Below are 22,620 nucleotides of genomic sequence, written 5' to 3'. Positions count from 1 at the left end.
GACACCCCCACAAAGAAAGATAAAGACACCAGGCAGCGGTGGCCTAGCGGTTGTTTGCACCCCCGTGTACGTAAGGCTCCATTATACATTTGTCATTCCCCACTTTCTCTCCTCATGTTTTACTCTATCCACTATCCTGTCTCTAAATTAAAGACATAAAAAGCCCACAAATGAATCACAAAAAAATCTGTCTGCAAGTTAAAACACTCTCCTCCAACACTCCATTATAGGACACAATACTTTTGAGACAGAGAAAGCGGTCTATTATGCACAGCCGAGTCTCAAAAAAAACCAAAAAAACAGGTTTCACTTTACATGTGACGGAAATGAAGTGTCCTGAAGTAACTAAGATCCTTTGTAAAATCCTTTGAAAAACTGTCTTTCTACATCTAGCCTTGGTTTGAGTTGTGACATAATTGCTGGCTACAGGTGGGTTTTAAATTGTGCCGAAGTAGTGTATTTATCTCATTGCAGCTTTAAAGGATGCAACAGTTTTCTCTTTTAAAAAAACCCTTTACAAGAGATGATGATGCTCCATGGCTGTAAAACCAAGAAATACTAATAATAAATACTAAAGAAGAATCTATTGTGTGACAGAGCCAGAGATACAAAAGTACCTCTGCACGCTAACCCTCACTCTGCACACAATAAAACACTTTCTCTGAGTGATCACGCATCACCGAGCACACTTTAATCTGTCCCAAGACAATAAACGTTATTCAGGACAAGTGCTTCGCTGGTGTGTTGGTGAAATTAAAGATCCTGTCCAGCCCCGGCCAGCACGACCCATTTTGTGCAGAGTCAGTAATTGGGCTTGTTTTCTCATGTCTGAGCTAATCGACCTGTGTTGGTACAGGTGTGACAGTTGGCCTAGCAGAGACCCATCATGCTTTAAAACACACATGCCCATTTCAAACTCATCTAACCAAGGGAGGAAAAAGACCAGTCCAGGACCTTGGGCTCTCATGAGGGTTATTTCGGCCATGTTACCTTGTAAGTGGAGCCAGTTTTGATGAAATTCTTTTCCAGGATGTTGTCAAGCGCAGGGTCTAGCTCCTCCCCCACATCCTCGATCAAAAGGGGACGTCCAAGGGACAAACTGTCTTCCAGGTGGTTTTTGAAGTACTTGTGGTTCAGTGAGGTGATCTGGAAACAGATGATAGGACGTCTACAATATAAAATATGTATGAAATGCATGTGACATAAACATGTACACTCCGAGGAGCTGACATACAATGCAAATGTCTTAGATTCAGTCAAATGAATGGATGACACATTTAATTTCTCTTTAATTCCTCCGAAGCTACAAAAGCCGACCTCTGTCTGGGAAATGTCACTTTTCCCATGAATAACACATCACTTTTAATGATAAGCCCTTTTTTAGAAAGATGATAAAAATAGATTTTGTTGTCCATGAGGTCACTTATGGAAGATGGTTAGCCAACTGCTTGGTAAAACGCGACCCAAGACACTCATAATAGAATTGAAAAATGCATTTACTCGACTCAGAGATTACCACTAATAGGGCCAGTGACCCCGGCTGGTCTTATTACCCCTGCAGAATTGTGCAGGAGCCATACAGCATGTTGTTGATGAAAGGGATTTAGGCCAAATAGTACACTGCACAAGCTAAGCATCTGGAATTTATTACAATCCATGTGAAGATTTTAAAGGCCAGTTAAATATTTAAACTATACAACACAGAGGTTGGCACAGGAAATAAGGTACTGTTTTGGAAAAACTACTACATTGTATTTACCAGTATGTCTTGTGGTTGATCTTGTATATTAAAGTTTAGAGGCCAACACATGCTAAAGAATTTAAAGTAAAGCAACAAACTCAAACCTGCAGCTCATTTCTAGCCTCTTTGTTCTTGATCCAGATTTTCCCCTGCGTCTGGGGGTCGATAAGCAGTGGGAAGCGGGCAGCCTTGGTGACAATAATGCCGTTCTGAATGGACAGATCATCATTGGGGAGGCCCTGTGAGAGAGAATGCAAAGTAATGATTCAAGCACCTGCCACATTTCTCCTTGAGCTATTAACAGCTAATAATGTTTTTATTTCAAGTGTTCAAACACAATATATATTTCTGTTGCACCGGCCAGATCTTGAATTAGATGAAGCAAGACTTCTTTTTTAAGGATGTTACAGATATATACCATGTTATACAGGGAAAAAGTGACATCTCTTTAATTCCAGATTTTTTTCAAGTAGTGTTTTTCGTGGTTAAACTATATTTGATTCCATCTGTGATATCATATAAACACTGCTTTTCTTGTAATGTTGAAAAAACAACAACATTCAAATCATACCTGTTCTTTGAAGCCAAGACAAACAAACAGTAAAGGACCATAACATACCGTACATTCTGCATCAATCTGCACTAAGACGATTCATTGAGTTGGCAGTAGTTTAAAAAAGTAGAACTGACCTGTAGGTTCCACTCGCTGACAGTGGGTGCATCAATGAGCAGCTCGATCAGGTTGAGGTTGTTTCCAAACGGGATTTGACGCTGCTTCAACTCCCGCTGCCAGTCACTTAGAAGATGATTACGGAACTCCTGATTGAAGGGGCCGGAGTAAGAGAGGAACGCTGTGGCCAGAAGAACGTCACCTGGATCAAAGATACGAGGTTGCTGTAACAACGCATACTCTCCAATACAGTAATATCAGCAATATGAGGAAACAGACCATGTTGTAGCAGACTATGCATATGTTATAGAAAGAAGAAATGCTTAAAAAACAAAAATGTTACTTTTTTTTTTAAACTTGTTGTACTATTTGCATGTATTGCATCATCCAAACAATAACACTCCAAGAGGTTAGCTATACAACCAATACCAACACAGCCCCCACAACACAAGGCACCACACACCAATACAATCAAAAATTGCTAAACTTCGTCTTAGTTCATCCCTTCAAACCAGTTTACATAAGATCCAGTACATAAACCAACACCTCACATAATAGAGTCTAAGACATGCATCTGTTGTAAGTAAATGTTCCTCTCCTTTCCCTCACTTTGAAGAGATATTCAGAAAAAGCAAAACAAAAGAAAAAAAAGAAAAGAGAGTTAAACGTTATTATTCTGTTGCAGAGATTTTTCTCTGTTGTCATAGTTTTCTGATTAACAGTAACATTTCAAAGCCCACTTTTGATACCCACCAACAAGGCGTTTGGTTTGGGCAGCAAACTCTTTACTCTGCTCTGTCCATCGCTCCTTTTCACCAGCGAGCCCGCTGATGAGACTGGACGCCGTCTGCATCTTGCGTCTGCAGCGCTCAGCGTCCTCCAGCAGCGTCTGTTGAGGTGGGAGGGCGGGCGAAAACAAAAAGGTCAGCGTGGTGAATCGTCTGCTTAACTTCCCTGTCTGTCATTTAAACTGTCTCTCCTTAGACTTCTCTAACAAACTTTCATTCATCCATGGGTCTCTGTTAGTATTTGAATATCTATTCTGTATCTAAAGTATACTTAGATAAAGAGTGCATATTTTTATAGCAGCATTTAAATAATCATGTCCTTTAAAAATCTTGGTACTCCTTAGTTTTACTACAATAGGACTCAACATAGGATTACAGGTGAAAGGTAAGAATAAACAAAAGTCCAGAGACATGTAGTCAGGGAGATTTTTACTCAGATTTGGTATGTGTGGTGGAATTTCTGTAGTTATTTAGATTATAATGTACAGATGTCACTAGGGTTATGTCAGTCAGACCTGACAGAGTTCAGTTGTTATTAGAACACCAAGTACAGCTTGGAGAGTGCCAACTGTGCTTTTCTGATATCTGCAAGGATGGTAGACTTACTGTCTGCTCCAGTTTTATAGACGTCACAGTTTGGTCTAGGTGGGTCAATGTGACATGACCCTGATAATGATAATGTCTTTTACGATATATGCGATGCCTTTCAAGAAGTTCGGGAGATGTGACTGAGCAAGACATGAGTACAGAAGTGTGATGTTGAATCATGTCTCCTCATGAGTATTCATCTGATGTATAAACTTCCATCAACGTAAGCCATCTGAGTCAACTGAGTTTTATTGTATGAAGTCAAGTCTTAGTCATTTCTTCAACAGTATGAATGATGTTTATTTAAATTAGTTAAAAAAAATGCATGTTTTTTAGGCTAAGAATTGTCTCTGGACCTCTGTGACCCTTCAATAATATTTTTTTGTTTCTTTCTTCATTACAGTATGTTTATCATTGCTGCCAAAATTACATTTTATTGTAAAATATTGTGAAATGTCAACAGCACCTTTTGTGTATTACCAAAACCTTCTCAGCTGCTCCCAGGCAACAATGATGTATTTTGCCCAGAAGCAATAATGTCTGTTTCATCAATAAAGACTGTCTGCTGTAGGCATTCTCTTAATTAAGAAGCACATCAAAGTAAACCGCTATTCTGCAAGCCTCTAACACTCAAGCAGCAAAACCCTCTCGGTCTTGCTCTTGGCCCCTGGAGATTAAAAAAAAATCTGCGTTCTAATCACAAAATTACAAAAAGAGTCAACCAGGACAGACCAGATTTCATAATCAGTGAGTGTTGGTGCACAGGTTGTTCCATTTATAAGCAGTTATATATGACAGAACAGACAGTGCTTTGAAATAACACAGAGAGCAGACTGACTAGCAAAGGTGCAAAAACAATTAACAGTGTGTCCCTGTTATTAGTTATTTTAAATTGAAAAGGGGCATAACTCATTGTATGAGTCATCACCTGTTGCAGATTATGACTGCTCTTCATACTGCATTAAAGGGACAGTACATCCCTTGTGTTTCCTGTTTTAAAAAGTATCATCTACTTTGACAATAGGCAAGCTCATTTTATGAAGACACTGGGAAAAACATACTTTCTTGAGGTAATAATAATGTTAAGATATAAGTTGAATCTTAATCATTTTTAAGAAGTACAGCAGGCAGCAAAAAAAAATGTCAGGTGACAGAAAGTAGGAAGGATGAAGGTGCCAAATTCAGATTTGAAATTTTTTATGTATAAGCAGCAAAATGTGAAGAGTTCATCTCAAAACTGCTTTGCATAATATTTACTGTCTTTCAGCACACAATGCCACTTTTGAATGCTGGATTGAAATTATGAGTTTGTTGTTGGTAAAAAGTCAAATAAATTATTGACCTGTTTTTCCATCATGGCCTTCTCATACTCCCCTTGAACCACATCCAGCTCTGCCTGCTTGGCATCCAGCTCTGCCTGAGCCTTTTGAAGGTCCACGTTAGCTATGGCCAGACGATTCTGTTGCACTGCCAAGTTCGCCTGAAAAATAGAAAGGGAGGAAGAGAGAGACAGAGAGATCTGTAATGCCTTTATTGGACATAACAAGTCCACAGGGGTCATGGTAAGTTCTTCTTAGCAAGAGGGTTTAGAAAGACTGAGGGACAGAGAAAAGGCCAAAGAGAAGATAGTCCAGATGCATGAAGGGAGGAGGTTTTGAGAGAAAAAGGAGATAGGAGGCAAAAGTGAGTCTTATATTGAAACAGTGAATATGATCATAAAGAAGAGGTCTGAGGCACTCAGATGGGTATAAATAAAAAAGCCTTTAATTCATCAGGGCTACAGATTCATAAAACGTATCAAAATGGTTCAGCCATACTGGCCTTCAAATTAAAGGCTTTCTATTTAAACCCCTTTGAGTGCCTCAGATCAGAGCTTCTAAGTTGGATCCCCACACTGAAGAGCACCAGAGGGACAACATTTTCCAACACCAATGCAGCACTGCTTGCATCTGCTATTTGAATGGATATGTGTTCTTATTAGGAGGGGAAAAAATGATTTGCATTAAACTCATAATGAAGAAAAATACCTTGTCAGGGACAAGTGTTTGGCCTTGTTGTGCCAGGTTTCATTGAATTACTACATTTTCAGAAGGGTGAGAACAAGTTAATAATAACTTGTTTTTAACTAGGTTATGTTTTAAGACATGTAAAAACATGTCACAGATGCACCAACATGGACTGAATACAGCAAGGGTGAAACTGGAGCTGAAGAATAAAGGTTTACAGGAGGAGTTTAACTGAAAAGAAAACAGGGATGAGGGTTCATGAAAAGGACAAGAGAGGAGAAAGGGTGCCGGAGGACAACAGAGAAAAGCAGGGAGGATTTTTTTTCTGAGTTGAGCTGGGGCTGAGGAGAAAGCACTACAAAAGGTTTAGGGACAGAGATTTGGAGGAAAGGTGTGAGTAAGTCAAAGTGTGCTTTTGTTTGGGTGGCCTAGAGAGGAGAAGGTCTGGAGTCTGCATTTAATATTTATTGATATCCGAGAGGAACAATCCTGCCTGTCTGTATGCCTGCCTGTCTCACTGCTTAACTGTATCTGTGGCTGGCTGGTTTTTTATTTGGCAGGCTACTGGGGAAGCCACCACTGAGCTGGAAACCAGAAAATCAATTTGCCGGGCTGTGCTTCTAGCTGAAGCAAAAAGGTCAGGATCAAAGAAGAGAGGCATGGAGTTCTTGTAGAGGTTGTACAATATAGTAGACAAACAGAACGAGTTTGAAAGGGAGAGACAGCGAGAAAATGTGTGAATAAAAAGGGAGGAGGAAGATGGAGAGTGGCAGGAAGAGAGGTGATAGGCAACTCAGAAAGTAGATGGGTATTTTGAAAAAGAAGAGAAAAGAAACAGAAGGATAGCAGAGGGAAAAAGGTGTGGACCAATAGAGAAAAATGTGAAGTAGGGGAATGAAAAAAAAGTACAAAATGTCACATGGCAACAAAGAGGGCGAGGGAAATCAGTGACAAAGGGCAACATTTGAACACATTCCCAAAAAAAGATTCTGCAAGGAAAACTTTTGAAATGATCGTCATGCATCAACACTTCTCAAATTGCCCTAGCAGGAAGAAAGAACAGAGAAACTAAAGGATTTGTAACATTTGCATACAATCTCTGGTTTTAGGAAGCAGTTATGAGTTTGTGTTTTTGTGTGGTTGGGGGCTCTATCAATTAAGGAATGTGTTCACAGTCTTCAGCTCTGCACCAATCAGGACAGGAATAAATGATCAATGAAAAGAAAAAAACCTAGATACAGATAGACAGACTGACAAGCAAAGATGCAATCCATTACTGCAGCTAGGATTTTAAAATAAAGATATAACGAGCTCAGTAATAAGCACAAAGAAAATCACTAGAAAAGGCAAAAGTAATAAATAAACATGGGAGAGTTATGATTTTAAAACAAGTCTTTGAATATTTACTAACCAATCTCCTATTTTAGTCAGTCGGGGGTGATTTAAATAAAAATATGAATGAACATTGTCTTTCAAAATGGCCTTTATCCACTCTGGCCCTTGGAACTTGACTTTGGATGAACCCCTTTGTGAAATCCTGTTTTAGTATGCTGATGATGAATGAGCAAAAGCATGGCTCTCGTTGTCTGTTTGACATTTTTGGATCATGAACAAATACTTTTCATATCAGAGACAGCCAGCGGTGTTTCAGTAGCCTCTGGCTTTTCTGCATAAAAACAAACACTTTTCTCCAACGTGAGTGTTCCTTATTCATCAGAGGAGAAAGTGTTGGGCCTGGGACTCCGTCTAGCGAGTACAACTCTCTGTGTGTGTGTGTGTGTGTGTGTGTGTGTGTGTGTGTGTGTGTGTGTGTGTGTGTGTGTGTGTGTGTGTGTGTGTGTGTGTGTGTGTACATTCTTGTTATATGTGTTTGTCGGGTGATAATGGCAGGCACAGTCCTTGTGAATGAAATGGAAATTTGAAAAAGGCTGATATGTGTCTGCTTGAGCCAGTCAATTCAATGAAAGAGACACTTCCCTTGACCTTCTTCTCATTCTCGTATTTGTCACATAATGTCCACAAACACTATACAGTTCCGTCTTTCGGCTGTAGCAAAGTGCTAGATGCACTCCAGCCTATATTACCTTCAAGGGTAAAACTTCCTTGTTGATGGAGAAGAAAGAGGCCATAGCTTTAGTCCAGGATGCAAGGCCGGCCACGTTGCCACAAACCCTCTTAGCTGTTTCAATGTTGTAGTCGGGCATGTCAAAATAAGGCAGCAGCAGCTCCACCATTTCCTCATTAATGCTGTCCTTAGGAAATTGCTGCAGAGGAGAGAGAGGTGGTAGAAAGTGAAAGAGATGGGGGATTGGAGAAAAATAATTTCAGTCACTTTGCTGAAAAGAAAATTGTTTTTTTAGAGCGCATGTTAAATAATACATAAAAAGGCAAAGTGCTTCTGTTATTTCTAAACTAAAATGTAAAACTTAATGAAATAAGAGAAAACAAAGGAGTAAAACACACAAAGATGGAAACATAGAGGAAAACAAAGATAGAAAGTGGAGTAAGTATTGAAACTGAAAAGGAGAATGAAAGGTAAAAAAGGAGGCAGAGACAATATCTGAAGAAAGAAAAAGAGAAAAACAGAAGGCAAAGCAAGTGTGGATGCAAAAATAAAAAAAGAAACATTTAAGAATACTTCAAATAAGAGAGCAACAGGTGCAAGTATGTGCAAAAAGAAAGCGACTTGTTGAGGCTTGTAGGTAGTTTTGACTTTTAGACTATAGAGGTCCACAAGGTAAGATAAAAGACCTGGTAGTGATGTTGTCTGACAAGAGAGATGCTGGAACAGCATCTCTCTTGTCAGACAACATTTCTTTCTCTCAGTGTTAAAATTGTTGACTGTTGTGCATTTCATTTTAGAAGTTAACTACAATCCCACACTGAGGTGTTGAGGTGTTATCATGATTTGATCTGGCAACTTTTGCATTCAACTACTGCTAATTCTACTTTTAAAAAGCAAGGCAAATATATAAGTGGTCTCAATTGTCCATCAGCATTTACTGTATAAGTGTATCACATTGGTTCATTAAGACAAGTAGTCTGCAGTCCATTTGTACTTCTTATTAGTATTACTGCCATTAAAGTAAAATACCTAATATCATTGATATGATTTTTTTTTTTAACCTGATATGTAATAGCTGCAAACAAGCTGCCAGCATCTCATTTTTTAATGAAGATTATGTGTACAAAAAAAGTACTAAGAAAATTATTAAAGGGTCATGTTTTTGTAAGAATGCATTTTTAGTTGAATACTGTTCATAATTCTATAATTTTCATTGTGCAACAAAAGAGACTGTGAGACAGACTGTACCTTACTATTTCTATGGCAGAGCAGGGAATCACATTTGGAGCTGGATTAAGTCGAGCAGTAATGCATGAACAATGGATATCACCCTAAGCAGTTGATTTTAGGGTCATGTGACAGCAGCTCACAGCAGCATCTATACCGTACTTTGCTTTAATCTCAACTGCATACACTCCATTGCAGGGACTGTACCTGAAGGCTTCCCAGGAAGTTTCCAGCAGTCATTAGTTTGAGAGATTCCTGCCAGGACGGTGCGTGACAGTTCTTCTCTGGGTCGATCTTCACTGTGTTGACCCGCCTCTGGAAGAGCAGCAGCACACAGTCCATGATCCTCATGATGAGGTGAGGGGGGCGACCAAGTGTTCGAACTGTAGCAATGTCTGATGGCTTGATTGTCTAAGGGGAAAAAAGAAATACAGGAGGAATAACTTTGACTGTCTCTCAGTGTTCAGGCAGCTTGTTAGTAGTGAAAGTCATGTTTTATGTGCCTCTTCAGAATACCAAAATGTTTCCACAGTTTGAAAAGCAGTGGCAGTATGCAGGGGATACACAACCAGAGGCCCTGACAGGGAGGGACAGGTGGATATAAAAAAAACATGGAGGAGTGTAAAAATAAACTCTAACACAATGAGAGGATTTCTGAAGAGAGGGAAAGAGAATAACTTCAAGGGACTGATTAAAAAGAGAGACAGCAACAGGGTAAAGAAAATGTCCCAGTGAGAGTTGTCTGGCTGCTTCAAAAGGCCTCCTTTCTGCTCATCTCATCTTATTTCCTCTTTGCACTTTCCTCCCTTCTGCTCTCTTCTCCGAGCTACATTTCCGCTGTGTTTTATCAGCCCAGGAGTAGTGTGAATTTCTCAGCCAGCAGTCTACAATATCTTATTCTTTCACATACTCATCATCCCTTTACTTCTTTTTGTGAATAGATACTTTTAAACAAAACAAATATGCACTACAGTGGATCTTCTTGCTAAAAAACCTTTGCAATAAGGCCCCTATTGAAAAGATCGTTGATGGTTATAAGTGTTAATTCTAACTGTCTTTTCCCTTAAGTCCTATCTGATAATCAAAATACTTGATCATCCATCCTGGAGGATTACTCAAGGGCTTCATATTTGGAAATATATGGTTTCAATCTGTAGCAGCGAAATGAAAATTCTAATCAGGGACCTGCTGAAGGAGATCTGTATGCAACCAAGTACCCAGGAGGAGGACAACTTTAATTACAACCCCGCTCCAGACCCCCGCTTACACACATTCACACACCAGGGTGGGAAAAGGCTGGAGGCAAACACTCACACAGCACGTCACAGAGTGCTCTAAGTGGTAGCCTGAAGCAATGGAGGAAAAATATTTGCTCCAACAAAAGTTGACTGACAATTTTTTGACCTCCACGCTATCTTTAAGGGGAAACATGTGCTTGACAAAACATTATACAGGGGTAGTAGTGAATGTGATGGGGAGCAGCACTACCTCATATTGTAATTTAATTATATTAAGTCAACTGAGACTTAAGCCTTTAATATCAACACAATTTTATGGTGTCTTATCCGATTCAAAGCATCATGTAATGCCATCAAAAACTTTTTCATGGAAATACTTTTTTGGTTTGAATGGAAAATGTTTTGTCCATCATATATCGTCAATTTTAATCACAGCTGGTTAAAAAAAGTTTTTTATGAAAGTGATGGACAGAGATAAAAACGGACAAAAATGGACATGAAGATGAAGAACTCACACAGTTAAACTGCAAAGACTCCAAGTGTGTCTCAAGTCACTTCCTAAACACATCAACGGACCGTGACCAACTGTAAAGATTGGACTCTTGTTGCAGCTATTGATTAACTTCTGTTTCCATATGATTATTTTGTGGGGCCATAGAGAAGTGCTGTCTGAGAGGACATGAGATGTCTAGTTGTGCAGTATTTGGATGGGAGACTGCAGTGTTTTATATACTGCAGACAGATAATGATATTTTAATATTTCAGTGCATATACTTTAATCTCAGACTATTGAAAATATCATCATTTCTGACCAACTAAGTCCAGATCAAGATCAATCTGTTATACTGAATATGGCAGTCAAGATGATGAGATGATGATGAGAAATAACCTGCATAATAGCCACCCATCAACTGCTAAGTCAAATTTGGTTTGCCACAAAAAGAAAAGTGAATATCTGTTTCTGACTTTTCTCCAAGTCCCATACCTGCAGTGCGGCCTCTGCTTCCTCAAGAGCTGGTCGTGCAGCCTCGAGTTTCTCCTCAGCGATGGCCTTGTCAGCTGAGATGCTGTCTACGATGGCCTGGGCCTTGTCCTTCACTTTCTGCACCTCCACCTTCACTCGCTCTGCTGCCTGGGCTTTAACTGTGACCTCCTTCAGGACCTGGGTTTACAGAAGTATATGAAGATGGACATGAAACCACACAATTTCTCTTTTTTGACTTTTTTAATATGTACAATGCCATGTCTGTCGTGCTTGTCACACGTGTCAGTGCTACTGTAAAAAAAGTAAAATTAGTAGAATTCCTATCTATCTATCTATCTGAACTGATTATTCTTACTGAGTAAATGAATACTACTGCAGTCAACAACTTAATCATGTATCCCTCCTGAGGCACACCTTTAATTCACAGCTGTTTCACATCAAATTAAGCTGCATGTTAATGACCAGAATAAGTCATTTCCAGAAAACTCACACACACAGAATAAAACCCTGTTCAGTCTGACACCTACCATATCAGCCTTATCATTGGCAACCTGTAGCTCCTTCTCTTTCACCACCAACTCCTTGCTGAGTGCTGCTACAGACTCTGACGCTTCTTTTAGCTTCTGAAGACCAGTGTTCATCCTAAACAGGAGAAATATTACTTATTCAGTCACTTCGCATGCAGTTCCAGTAATACATCTTGTAGCTTGCTAGAGCTCGATAGCCTAGGAGGGGTCCGCACATCTACCCCTGTGGTCCTGTTTGTTGTAAATACTTACAAACCTTTAAGATTAACTCAATAACATTATGGCAAATTTCATGCTGGGAAAATGTCTGACCATTATTTGACAGGAAAACAGCTTCTTTTTTTTTTATCCTCAGTGGGCTTGCAGCATGTGTCTGATCAGACTTTAAAATGTCATGATATCCCTTAAAGGGATGCCAATAAATCTTGGGAGGCTCTGGGGAATCTAGCTGATAAGCAGACATGGAACCGAAAACGTGACAAAACAGAGCACATCATTATTTATTGTTGGAGATATGTTGTGTCTTTTAATGATGTAGTTGATCTTGTTCTCTCTAAAATGACTCATAACCGACGGTCTGGACTGGCTTTCCTTTGACGTAGGTTCACTTCATTAGGATGCGTCCTGAACATCCATCACTGTTTGTGCCATTAAGGAGTCGATAAGTATTGACTTACACTGACTCCCATCTGTGTCACAGTTATTTAAAAATCTACCTTTGAAAGCAGCTGCTTCAATTTAGAAAATGCACTCATCATGCTTAGTGATCGAAGCCTTGCTTATTAGCCACCCAGGGTTAAAAGGAAGACTAAGACACACGTCTGCTTTTAATCTATCATTGCTTATTTAGCCTTACACATTCATGCTCTCTCAATGACACTGAAATGTAGAAATTGTGCAGTGTTAGCAGCAGTTGAGGTATTAACTCTAAAAGGTAGAATGAGGGTCATGTCTAATTATTAAAAGGTTAAAATTGCCTGGTTATAATTAACAGTCAAAATACAAGTAATATAAATACTTCACTGAATCCCTAAGTCTGTTTACCTGTTGGCCAGGGTCTGGACCTCAGACCTCTTATCCTTATAGATGCTCTTGTAGCCCTGGATGAAGGACAGGTAGGACTTGGGTGTGACGTGGGTGGATCGTCTGTACCTAGATTCAAATCAAATGACATCAAAGTGGGTTGTATATTAATTTCAAACTATATAATCTTTGAAACAGCATTAAGTGTAACATTATAATGCTGAAAAATGTCCTACTATAGTAACAAACATCTGGCATTACTCTCTTCCTGACATATTCTTTCTAGTATCAGCTCTCTAACACTGTATAGTCTAATCTAATAGAATACATTTTAAAAGGCCATTGTTTTATACCTCTATTTGTATTAAAACTGCCTAAAACAGCTAGGATAATATGGATTTTGTTCAAGGGTGGATTCTTGCCTTCATAGACCCAGATAGGCAGTGTGCTCAGTGAATTACTGTACCTTTGGAAGTAGTCCACACACTTCTCTGCAACACCATCCTGGAAGGAGCCCATGCACTGGACCACCTCACTTTTAACCTGAGCCGAGCACTCAATGTCAAAGACTGAGAGGAAGTGCTCTGACACTGCAGGAAAGAGGGATGGAGGAGAAGGAAAACAACAGAGAAGTATATGTTGAGAAAATAAATAAAACATAAATGAATATATCAACACATGCAAACATTTTCAGAGGCAGATGTGTGATTGCATGGGACATTATGGATGACAGGATAGATGTTTTACTACATCATCCGTGTCATTCTGCACACAGATTTATGTTTCATTAGCTGGCACATTTAAAATGAGCTTTAAAGTTATGACTTAATATTTCTGTGTGCAAATGACAAATCTCTTCATCTTGATGAGTGTATTCAAACATTTACAAACAATACTTTTTAAGCCACATCTGTTGCATTCATCATGTCGCTGCTTTAAATTCCTTTTCTTACTGTCGCAATTAAAAAAGTTTTTATTTCAGTTAATAGGAATCACACAGGACAGGGCAGCCTGACAGAGATAAATTAGTGTTGTAACATCCCACTTTAGCCTGATTAATGTTACATGAATAAAAGCAAGATTGAGTAAAGACTGAAGTTTGAGAATTAGATCATTTCATTAAATAATTACAACACATTTGATGTAATTTACCTGCAACAAGAGCATCTTTTGGCCATCGACTGAACCAGTCCATGGTGCAGCCAGATATCAATGCCGGAAACTTCAACGCCCTATTGCGAAACTTTTCTCCAACAGGTGAGAAGCACAGAACAACGTGGAGATTATGTCGGACTCGTGACATGAAATACTCGTAAAGGTTTTCGTTGGTCGGTGGCCGCCTGGGAAACTCTCGCTTCATAACAGGGATCAGATCACTGAGGATCTCGTCGATCTCATCACGGGCAAATAAGTTAGACACCTGTGGATAGGAACACAAAATACCAAACACCCATTAATGTCAAATGTGATTGTCTATCCATCTTCGTATTGATGTTCAGTTGGCAAAATGAAGGAAATTAAACCAAAACAGGATAGAAATGCTACTCCTCCAATCCTCACCAAAACATTGACCAGAACAGCTCTTCACTAAGGCCATATGGACACCAAAGCCAAACCAAGACCAGAACAAACATGTTTCATGTTGGACAAAAGCTTAGGCTGACAAAAAATTCCACACTGTGCCGAAATTAAAAACAGGCTAAATTAACCCGAGCCCCTATTTTGCCAGGCCAACAAACACAATATATCCTGGACCAAAATCTGGCAAGCCCCCCCCCCCCTTTTTTTTTTAATAGTTTGAGGAACCACAGTGTAATTTAAAGGGACTTTTGGATGAAAATGAGCTTTTGTGCTAATTTTGCATATTTACATAGATGCTCTGATATGTTGATTAATGTGCACTGTCCTGATTCAATAAATAAATGCAACTTGATTCAAACTCTTCCCTGGTCCCCACTTCTATTTACAACCTAGGTAAAGCAGCTGCTTCTTAAATTGTTTTTATGGAGGGGGGAGAGGGAGAAGAGGGTTGTTATCATAATGAGGCAGAGAGAGAGCGACAGAAAACAAAATGAGGATTAGCAAAGAGAGCAAGCAGATGGAGATAAAGGAAACAAAAAGATATAAGATGATAATAAGAAGTAAACAACACGAAAAATTGAAAGCAAATTGGATGGAAATTAGTGACAGAAGAAGGGAAAGTAAGAGGAAATCAAATCACTTAAAAAGCAATTGCAAACACAGACTGTTAAAATTGGCTTCCTGTAGTGCTAACATGTTGATAAAGATTTTTCTTTATGAAGGCACTGTAGTAACACAAACACATTTTATACTATTGCAAACATCACACTGAGTCATAAATTCAATGTTTCTCATTTGGCTGCATTCTAAATTTTTTCTATAACTGGAAGGATGTATAAGAAAGTTCAATATGTGTACTGTTGGCAGTTGCTCAAAAAACAAATTAAGAACCAATCTCAAGTTTTAGTGTCTGTTCATGTAAAACTTGATGAAGTGGAATCAGTAAGGCAAACAGATGTTGCCACTCTGCAATTATATGATCTTGGGCAGTACGAAATTGGAAAAAGAACAAAACATAATTACAACGGGAAAAAGAAAAAAAAAAGTAATTAGTATTTCCTCAGCTCAATGTAATTGGTAGGTAGGCAGCAGAGGCTCAGTAGTAGAGTCGGCTGTCATTCAATTACAAGGTTGGTGGTTTGATCCAACTCCTTAATTCACATATTAAATTATCCTTGGGCAAGACACTGAACCCCAGCAGCTCCAGGTGGCTCAGCCAGCGCCATGAGGATTTGTGTGACTCTGATGAGTACTGTAGTGACGTGTAGTGTCAAAGCGTTTTCAGTAGTCAGAAGACTAATATATAAATTCAAGTCAATGTACCAAAGGAACATGAAGTGGGAAACAAAAAATACATTTACAAATGTTTCTACATTACAGTATTGGCCCTACATCATAGTGATCTCTTTGCTGCCAATCACTAAAGTTTAGGGGATTCTTGACCAGGAGAGGTTAGGGGGGGATGATGTGTATTGGCAGGTGTTGTCAGGCAGTAGAATCAGTTTTATAGGAATGGTTTGTGACAAAGTAGCAGATCTATTAAGAATTCCTTAATTCTGCATCATTTTGATTTCATCTTCCTTTGTTAATGTATAATACACTTCTAGTGCTAAAAGACTCCAGATGGAACAAAATGTAACTTACACTACTGTCAGTTTCAAGATCCATCAGAGAAATCTAGAGATATGGATCCAGGACTTTTTAATTCTCTTTTCCAAAATGGTTCTGATCTGTGACCCTTAAACAGTGGGAAATCCAAACCATGCCCTCTGTGAACCGTTACAGCCATGTCGTTTAGTATTTAAAATGTGCCTAATGTCAAGCTGTCTTAAAAACCTTGAAGAATGCATCAGGTCAAACATTAGTGGCATTGATCACGTGTGCGGGTATATCTCCTTTTACATGAAGGTATCTTAATAATCAACAGTTTATCTGTCAAATCGGCTCATATCAGGCAGAGTTCTCTTTCCCTTTTTTACAGTCACAGTAACTTACTCACGGGTCCCATTTTCTTGTATTTGGATGGCATCTTTGATGTTATGTCATGCTGTAGAGTTTGCCTTCTTTTGAAATAAATCGCTACATAAAGGAGGAAGGAGGAGGTAAAGAAAATGAAGAAAATGAACGCACGCAAGGAGAACGGATTAGAAGAGCAAGCAAAAAGGGCAAAGGCTGATGTGAAAAAGCATGGATGAAAGGAGTGAGGCTTAGTGGCCCACAAATAGCCAGTGAGAAACAAAGGGGGCTAAAGGGCGAGAGGAAGGGAAGGAGATAAAGAGGACAGCAATGAAGAGTAGGAGGAGTAGGGAGTAGAACTGGAGGAGCAAGGTGGAAAGAGAGGTCAGTGAGAGGCAAACAAAGGATGAGTAGTAACAGAAAGGTCTACAATAAAAAAGATGAGGTAAAACGAGTATGAAAACATAAAAGTAAAGTCAAAAAGGGTGGTTGTGGTGGTGGTGGTGTGGGGGGGGGGGGGGGGGGGGTAGTGTAGAGAGGCATAGTATAATAATGTATTCAAAAGTGCTTCAGAAATGTATTATTGGCCTTTTTACACTATAGACACCGGATCTGGTGCAACGCATGGTTTCTTGGAATGAAGCAGAGATAATTGAATACTGTGGCATTTAACCTTGAAGCTCTGTGCTGTTAATGCCGCTGTGGAACACTAAAACACGGAAAACCCATTAAGCCTAGCTTAATCTGTTTCTTCTGTCAGTTACAGTTTCAATTCATTAACAACTAACTGATTAGAAAATAATTGTGTATCTGTATTGTGCAACTGTACTGACAGACACAATCCAATTAGCTTTTTAATTTGATTGAATTTGGATAAACTGCACTGCTCATGAGCCAGATCGAGACGACATGCATTTCAGTTGTGATGTGGCTGCCTTGGTTGTACTGTTATGAAATGTTTATTTCTCTGAAGGGTGAAGGCCAGCTGTCAGTTTCGGGCAGCACAACAAACATGCAATTAAAGTTTTTGTGATGTTCATACATGATTTCAAGGCAAGTGTCAGTGCAGCAGCCTTGTGTATTCCCTGTAGGCTTTCCTTACCAAGGAGAGTTTTAAAAACTGCTGCAAATCACAGATGTGCCAGTGCTTTCATTAAAGTCAAACAAACCCAAAGAAACACACAGGTCTAAAGGTAGAGGGAGTTTTAACAGTATGTGCATCTTCTAAGGACCACTAAGATTCTTATTTAGCCATCTGAGGTGTTTTCCATCCTCTCTGCCCTTACCCATCTCAGAGTTATGCTGTGGCATTTTATGAGCTCATGGAAATGAAAGGGCTCCATATGTGCTGAACACAAGTGTCCATTTTGCCCACAGGATACACAATTTAAACACAACGCTTATAAATGACATGCTTCCACACAATGTCAGGATTTTGATGAAAACAATGTTTAACGTGTTCAGAATCCTAAAGCCTCGTTGCTTTGTGTCTCACTTCATTAAGGCATAGAAGCAGCGTCAGTCTGACAGACCCTCAGATGTCCCACCTTTAGGATCAGCATGTGCTATGTACATGACCTCTTGATTTCTTGATTTTACTGATGAAATTGTAAAGATGATTCACTCTTCTTCCTGTCTAACCCTTCTAAATATTTTCAAATCAAGGATTATTTAAACCAAATCTCAGAGATCTTTAATCTAGAAATCAGCTTTCAATCATTTTTATGCATATAACTAAGACTGCCTCATACCTTTGAGTTCACATTCACATTTCTCTACTTATATTTTGAGTCACAAATGACCTCAGGCCTGTTCCCTATGAGTCAGAACTCACTCCTGTTTTTTTGTCCTACCTACTAGCCAGAAGTTAATAATTTAACGATCTTATTTGAATGTCATCTCATTTTAAAATTCTCATTCAATTATTTTCCCAAGGGTTACACAAGAACTTAAATGAAATTATATAAATAAAAATGTATAAATGACTTATGGGTAGTATTCAAAGATCCTTCTTCACACGTTTGTGTTCTTACCTCTCCAGATGACAATACATTGTTCATGTACTCGAGGAAGGACTCGTCCTTGATTTCGTTGTCAGTAAAGATGAAGCTGATGCCTTTCCCGTGTTGGCCAGCTGTTCGGTACAAAGCCTTCAGGTCATCCATCAGGTTGGCTGTGTTGTATGAGCTGCCAAAGAACACAACAGATGAAATAATGATGCACTGAGTTTGTTTCTATTTGCTGATTTTACTTCTGGAAAACATAACTCAATTGACATAGATAAGGGGAAAGAGATACAAAGGAAAGCGGTGGGTCGGTGTTTGTGTGTGTTTGACTGTTTGCATTATGTTTATAAATGTGTGAATAAATTTGCCTTGCTGAACAATGCTGTTTGAGCTAGGAATTAGTTACTATTTACACTCAGGGCACCTCCAAAATGTAAAATTGTCTTTTTTTTCTGACAGCAGCAGTGTTTCTGTGACAGGAAAAGTTCAGTGCTGAGAAAAATAGAGTTTGTTTCTCAATTTCATCATAAAAACAAGACTTCTCACAAGATTTCAAAACCACATGGAACTCTTTATGACTTAAGTGTGTCCAAACATTGAAATGTTACTTGAATTTCCAAATGATGTTATTATGAGTGGAAGTGGTAAAATAGGTGAGAACAGGCTCATTGATTGAAAAAAATAAATAAAGATGTGTGTAAAATTTACTGAATTGTAAAGAGCCTGACGCAAAATAAGCAAGACAAAGAAAGATGAAGATAAATTGTTGGAATTAATTGAATAATACTTGAATTTTCTAATATAAATTGAATGCAAAAAAAGAGCAACATGAACTCTGTGACTCTCTTGGAATCTGTTAGTTTAAAAAAATAAGTTCACATGAATGCATTTAGAAAATTCCAGTCACAAAGAAAGAGTCAAGTTGAGATTGCACAACAAAAAGAGAGTGCCATAGATGTCTGTTCATAGAAACAGAAAGATTATAAAGAAAAGCAGAGAATTAAAATCAAGGTAGATGTTATATCAAGAGAAGGTTGTGAATTGAAGAGGAGGAAGATGTGGTTCATTCATATTAATTCAAAATAAAATAATCTGTTAGGAAAAAAAGCACACTGGGACTATAACAGCAACAAATGTATCTGTGGACTGAGGGAGAAAACCATTTGACGGGTAGGGAGAGTGAGATAGAGGACATAGTGAGACACAGAACAATGAGACAGAGCAAGAGTAGAAGAAAGCCAGCAGATAGAACTGACAGCCAAACAAAGGGTTATTCTTATTTTGAAGAAACAAAGCATTGAACAGAGTCTCACAGTCGATGATAAATATTTAATTCTAGATATCTGATAGTAACTCTTTTAGAACTTACTTAGATATGATTTTATTGTGATTTGATATTTGCAAATGTGTAATCTAAACAGAAAATGTATGGTGTTCTTCGTAATCTTTGTTGGTATTGGTATTGCAGCAATACTTAACAATATACAGACATCCAAATAAATATGTAATGAGCCTGACCGGCCATCCAGCAGACTACGAGCAGAGTTTTAAATAATTCAATGATTCAACATTTAAAATAAAATAAAAACATTTTTTACAGACACACACAAAAAACATGCACTAAATACTCACTTTGGTGGATCATTTAAATGAAACAATATTCTATATTTTTCTTTCATCAATCAGTCAATCATTCTTTATTTGTATAGCGCCAATTCATTACTCATTGGTGTGTTAAAAAACTTCCTTTCAGAGGCAGAAATCTTGGGAAAGATTAAACTCATGATTTACTGTCTGCATGCAATGAAACAAAGTAAGCTTAATAAAATGTTACTAGATATTTAATATAATAATAATTAGGATTTAACATGTAGAAATGTATAACAACTTTTGTGTGTGACTTTGTCTGAGTCTCTTTTTGGCTATTGAATGTGAGCCTTACCGTGTGAGAGTGATCTGAAAGATTTTGTATCCAGCTATGAACGATGCCAGTCTGGTCAGGCTCTGTTTACCAGATCCCCCCACACCCACCAACAAGGCATTTCCTCCGGGTGTCCGAATTATCCTTGATACCTACATACAAAAAAATATATAGACACAAAACTAGCATAAAAAAGGGGTTGTGTCAAATTACAATAGTGGAAAAGGAGGGGGAAAAGGAGGATTATGTGCGGGGGGGAAAGGAATAGGAGAATGTAAGCAGACGTTTAAAATCTCACAAATTAAGTAGTACTTAAATCACACTTGAAGATTTTCTTCTGGACTTCAAGGCTGCCTGAGCCCATCTCACAGCAAATGCAAGAAGCTTAACCATTCAATTAAAAAGGACCTAACATTTGGCGAGTTGCCAGAGTCAAGACTTCAATGTAATGTTCAGAACTCGAGGCTTTGCATAAGAGTTTGTTTTGAGTTTATCAAAGGGTAGAACATTTAGATTTCATGCCTCTACACTTTCATTTAAAATTTGAATACTGAACTAAAGTCAAACTTCCATTTAAAAACTTTGGTTCTAATCTCTAGGCACTGAATATGCATGCTAATATTTCAATTACTTAATTTAATTACAATAGTAAGGCTAATTGATTACAACAGGGTTTTTTATTTATTACCTTGACCAGATGAATCATAGCATCTTGAAAGAAGACCATGTCCATGCCAGTGCCCCTGATGCTCTCATTATAATGGCTCAGGAACAAATTCAGGCGCTCCTTCAAACTCTCAAATGACTCCATAGGCTCATACACCTTAGGCAGATCAAAGTCTGAATCCTCTGGCTCCTCCCCTGTAAGGAAAAGAATATTTGACATTAAAATAATCACATTAAAAACATAATTTTCTGTAATAAAAATGCTTTTAAAATGTTGCGTCATGGTACCTGTAGCCTCAGGTGCATCTCGTAGAAAGTCCACAAAGTATCTGTCTGGTTCAACTTCCACTAAGTTTTTGTACTCTTCCCCGAGCTCTTCCTCAAGCAGCTTTGGCAAAGCTTTGTTGAACCACTCTACATCCTCAGGCATGGTGAATCTGTCAGCTATCACGCGTGTGCACTCGTGCTTCCACAATGACAGTAGCACCTGGAAATTTTTTATTTTCATTTTACGTTATTACTTTTATCATTCAAAACAGCCAATCTGAGCCAGTAAGACTGGTGAGTGTTGCCAAGTAATTAGCTTATGCATCTTTATTGCTTCCAAAGATATAGAGGGCACAACCAATATTACTGTATTTTTCTTTGACGGGAAGATTGCATGACTCTGGTCTAAAAAAGAAAATCATTGAGCTGAGACACACTGGATTGTTTGCTTCTGCTGAAATACATTAAGCGACACATTTGTTGGATTTCTTGATTGTAGTAATTCTTCATACAGCAATTTCACCATTTCATAAAACTCTTGCACTCTGTTTGAGGGGAAAGCTCATTCTGGCCTTGTCTAGTGTATTCTAAGTCTGAGTCAAATTGGCAGCCTCAGCAGGGCTGTTTCCCTGGACTTTCCCAGGGCAGCCTGGAGTAAAGGATATATTTCATTGTGCTGAATTATTGAGTGAGGCCACAGACCTGCAGGGAGTTTGCCACATCAGCAGAAACTGAACTTATGTGGTGTATTATTTTCATGTGTCCAGATATTCAAGTATTAAAGTAGGACAATGCATGTTTAGGTAATGATATTAAGTAATATGATGACATGTAAATATGGATGTTTTGAATGTATGATTGAATATGTCATCATACTTAATATCATTACCTACATACATTGTCCTACTTTAATACTGGACACATGAAAGCATAAAGCAACACACTTGAAATGCTCTATTTTCCCTTTCTTTCCTGCCAACAGTCATGTCTCTTTCTTCAGTATCTTAAAAATATAATGGTCAAAAGACATAAGTACTTAATACATAAGTAGAGCTTTTTTCATTCATTGAAAAGGTTTCTACATGACTTCTGTCTACTATGCTGCACAGTGCACCACACTAAACTGTTGTGAGGTAAAGAAACTAGAAGACGGGGGGGTTCAGCTGTTTAGTTGAACTATGGCTAGCATCTGTAAAAATCTTTAAATAAACTTCAGGATTTTGGATTGATGGCTCCATAAGAGATTTAATTAGGCATATTTGTTGGAGTGTTGGCATCTTTAACAATACTTAATCCTTACTGGAATAATTTTCATACCCATAGATACTTGCAAAAAAACCCTGTATACATGGCCAGTCCTAAATG

At 38.4% G+C, this 22,620-nt stretch overlaps 1 protein-coding gene across 1 annotated transcript in view; it reads right to left on the bottom strand.

The window, feature by feature from the left end:
* Positions 1-22,620, bottom strand: part of dnah5 (dynein, axonemal, heavy chain 5) — an 87,713-nt gene that overhangs the window by 22,846 nt on the left and 42,247 nt on the right. The window contains exons 57-72 of the mRNA XM_065958146.1: positions 21,277-21,475; positions 21,011-21,183; positions 20,344-20,474; positions 18,429-18,582; positions 14,011-14,278; positions 13,325-13,448; positions 12,880-12,987; positions 11,836-11,950; positions 11,309-11,485; positions 9,293-9,496; positions 7,878-8,057; positions 5,130-5,267; positions 3,165-3,300; positions 2,432-2,613; positions 1,846-1,980; positions 991-1,146 (exon numbers count right to left, since the gene is read on the bottom strand). Of these exons, the coding sequence (XP_065814218.1) occupies positions 991-1,146; positions 1,846-1,980; positions 2,432-2,613; positions 3,165-3,300; positions 5,130-5,267; positions 7,878-8,057; positions 9,293-9,496; positions 11,309-11,485; positions 11,836-11,950; positions 12,880-12,987; positions 13,325-13,448; positions 14,011-14,278; positions 18,429-18,582; positions 20,344-20,474; positions 21,011-21,183; positions 21,277-21,475 (2,580 nt within the window). The remainder of the gene's footprint in view (positions 1-990; positions 1,147-1,845; positions 1,981-2,431; positions 2,614-3,164; positions 3,301-5,129; positions 5,268-7,877; positions 8,058-9,292; positions 9,497-11,308; positions 11,486-11,835; positions 11,951-12,879; positions 12,988-13,324; positions 13,449-14,010; positions 14,279-18,428; positions 18,583-20,343; positions 20,475-21,010; positions 21,184-21,276; positions 21,476-22,620) is intronic.

This window comes from Labrus bergylta, chromosome 8, assembly GCF_963930695.1.
Source record: "Labrus bergylta chromosome 8, fLabBer1.1, whole genome shotgun sequence".
NCBI classification, from domain to species: Eukaryota; Metazoa; Chordata; class Actinopteri; order Labriformes; family Labridae; genus Labrus; species Labrus bergylta.
The sequence above is the reverse complement of the archived record's forward strand: the minus strand, read 5'-3'. Positions and strand labels throughout refer to the sequence as shown.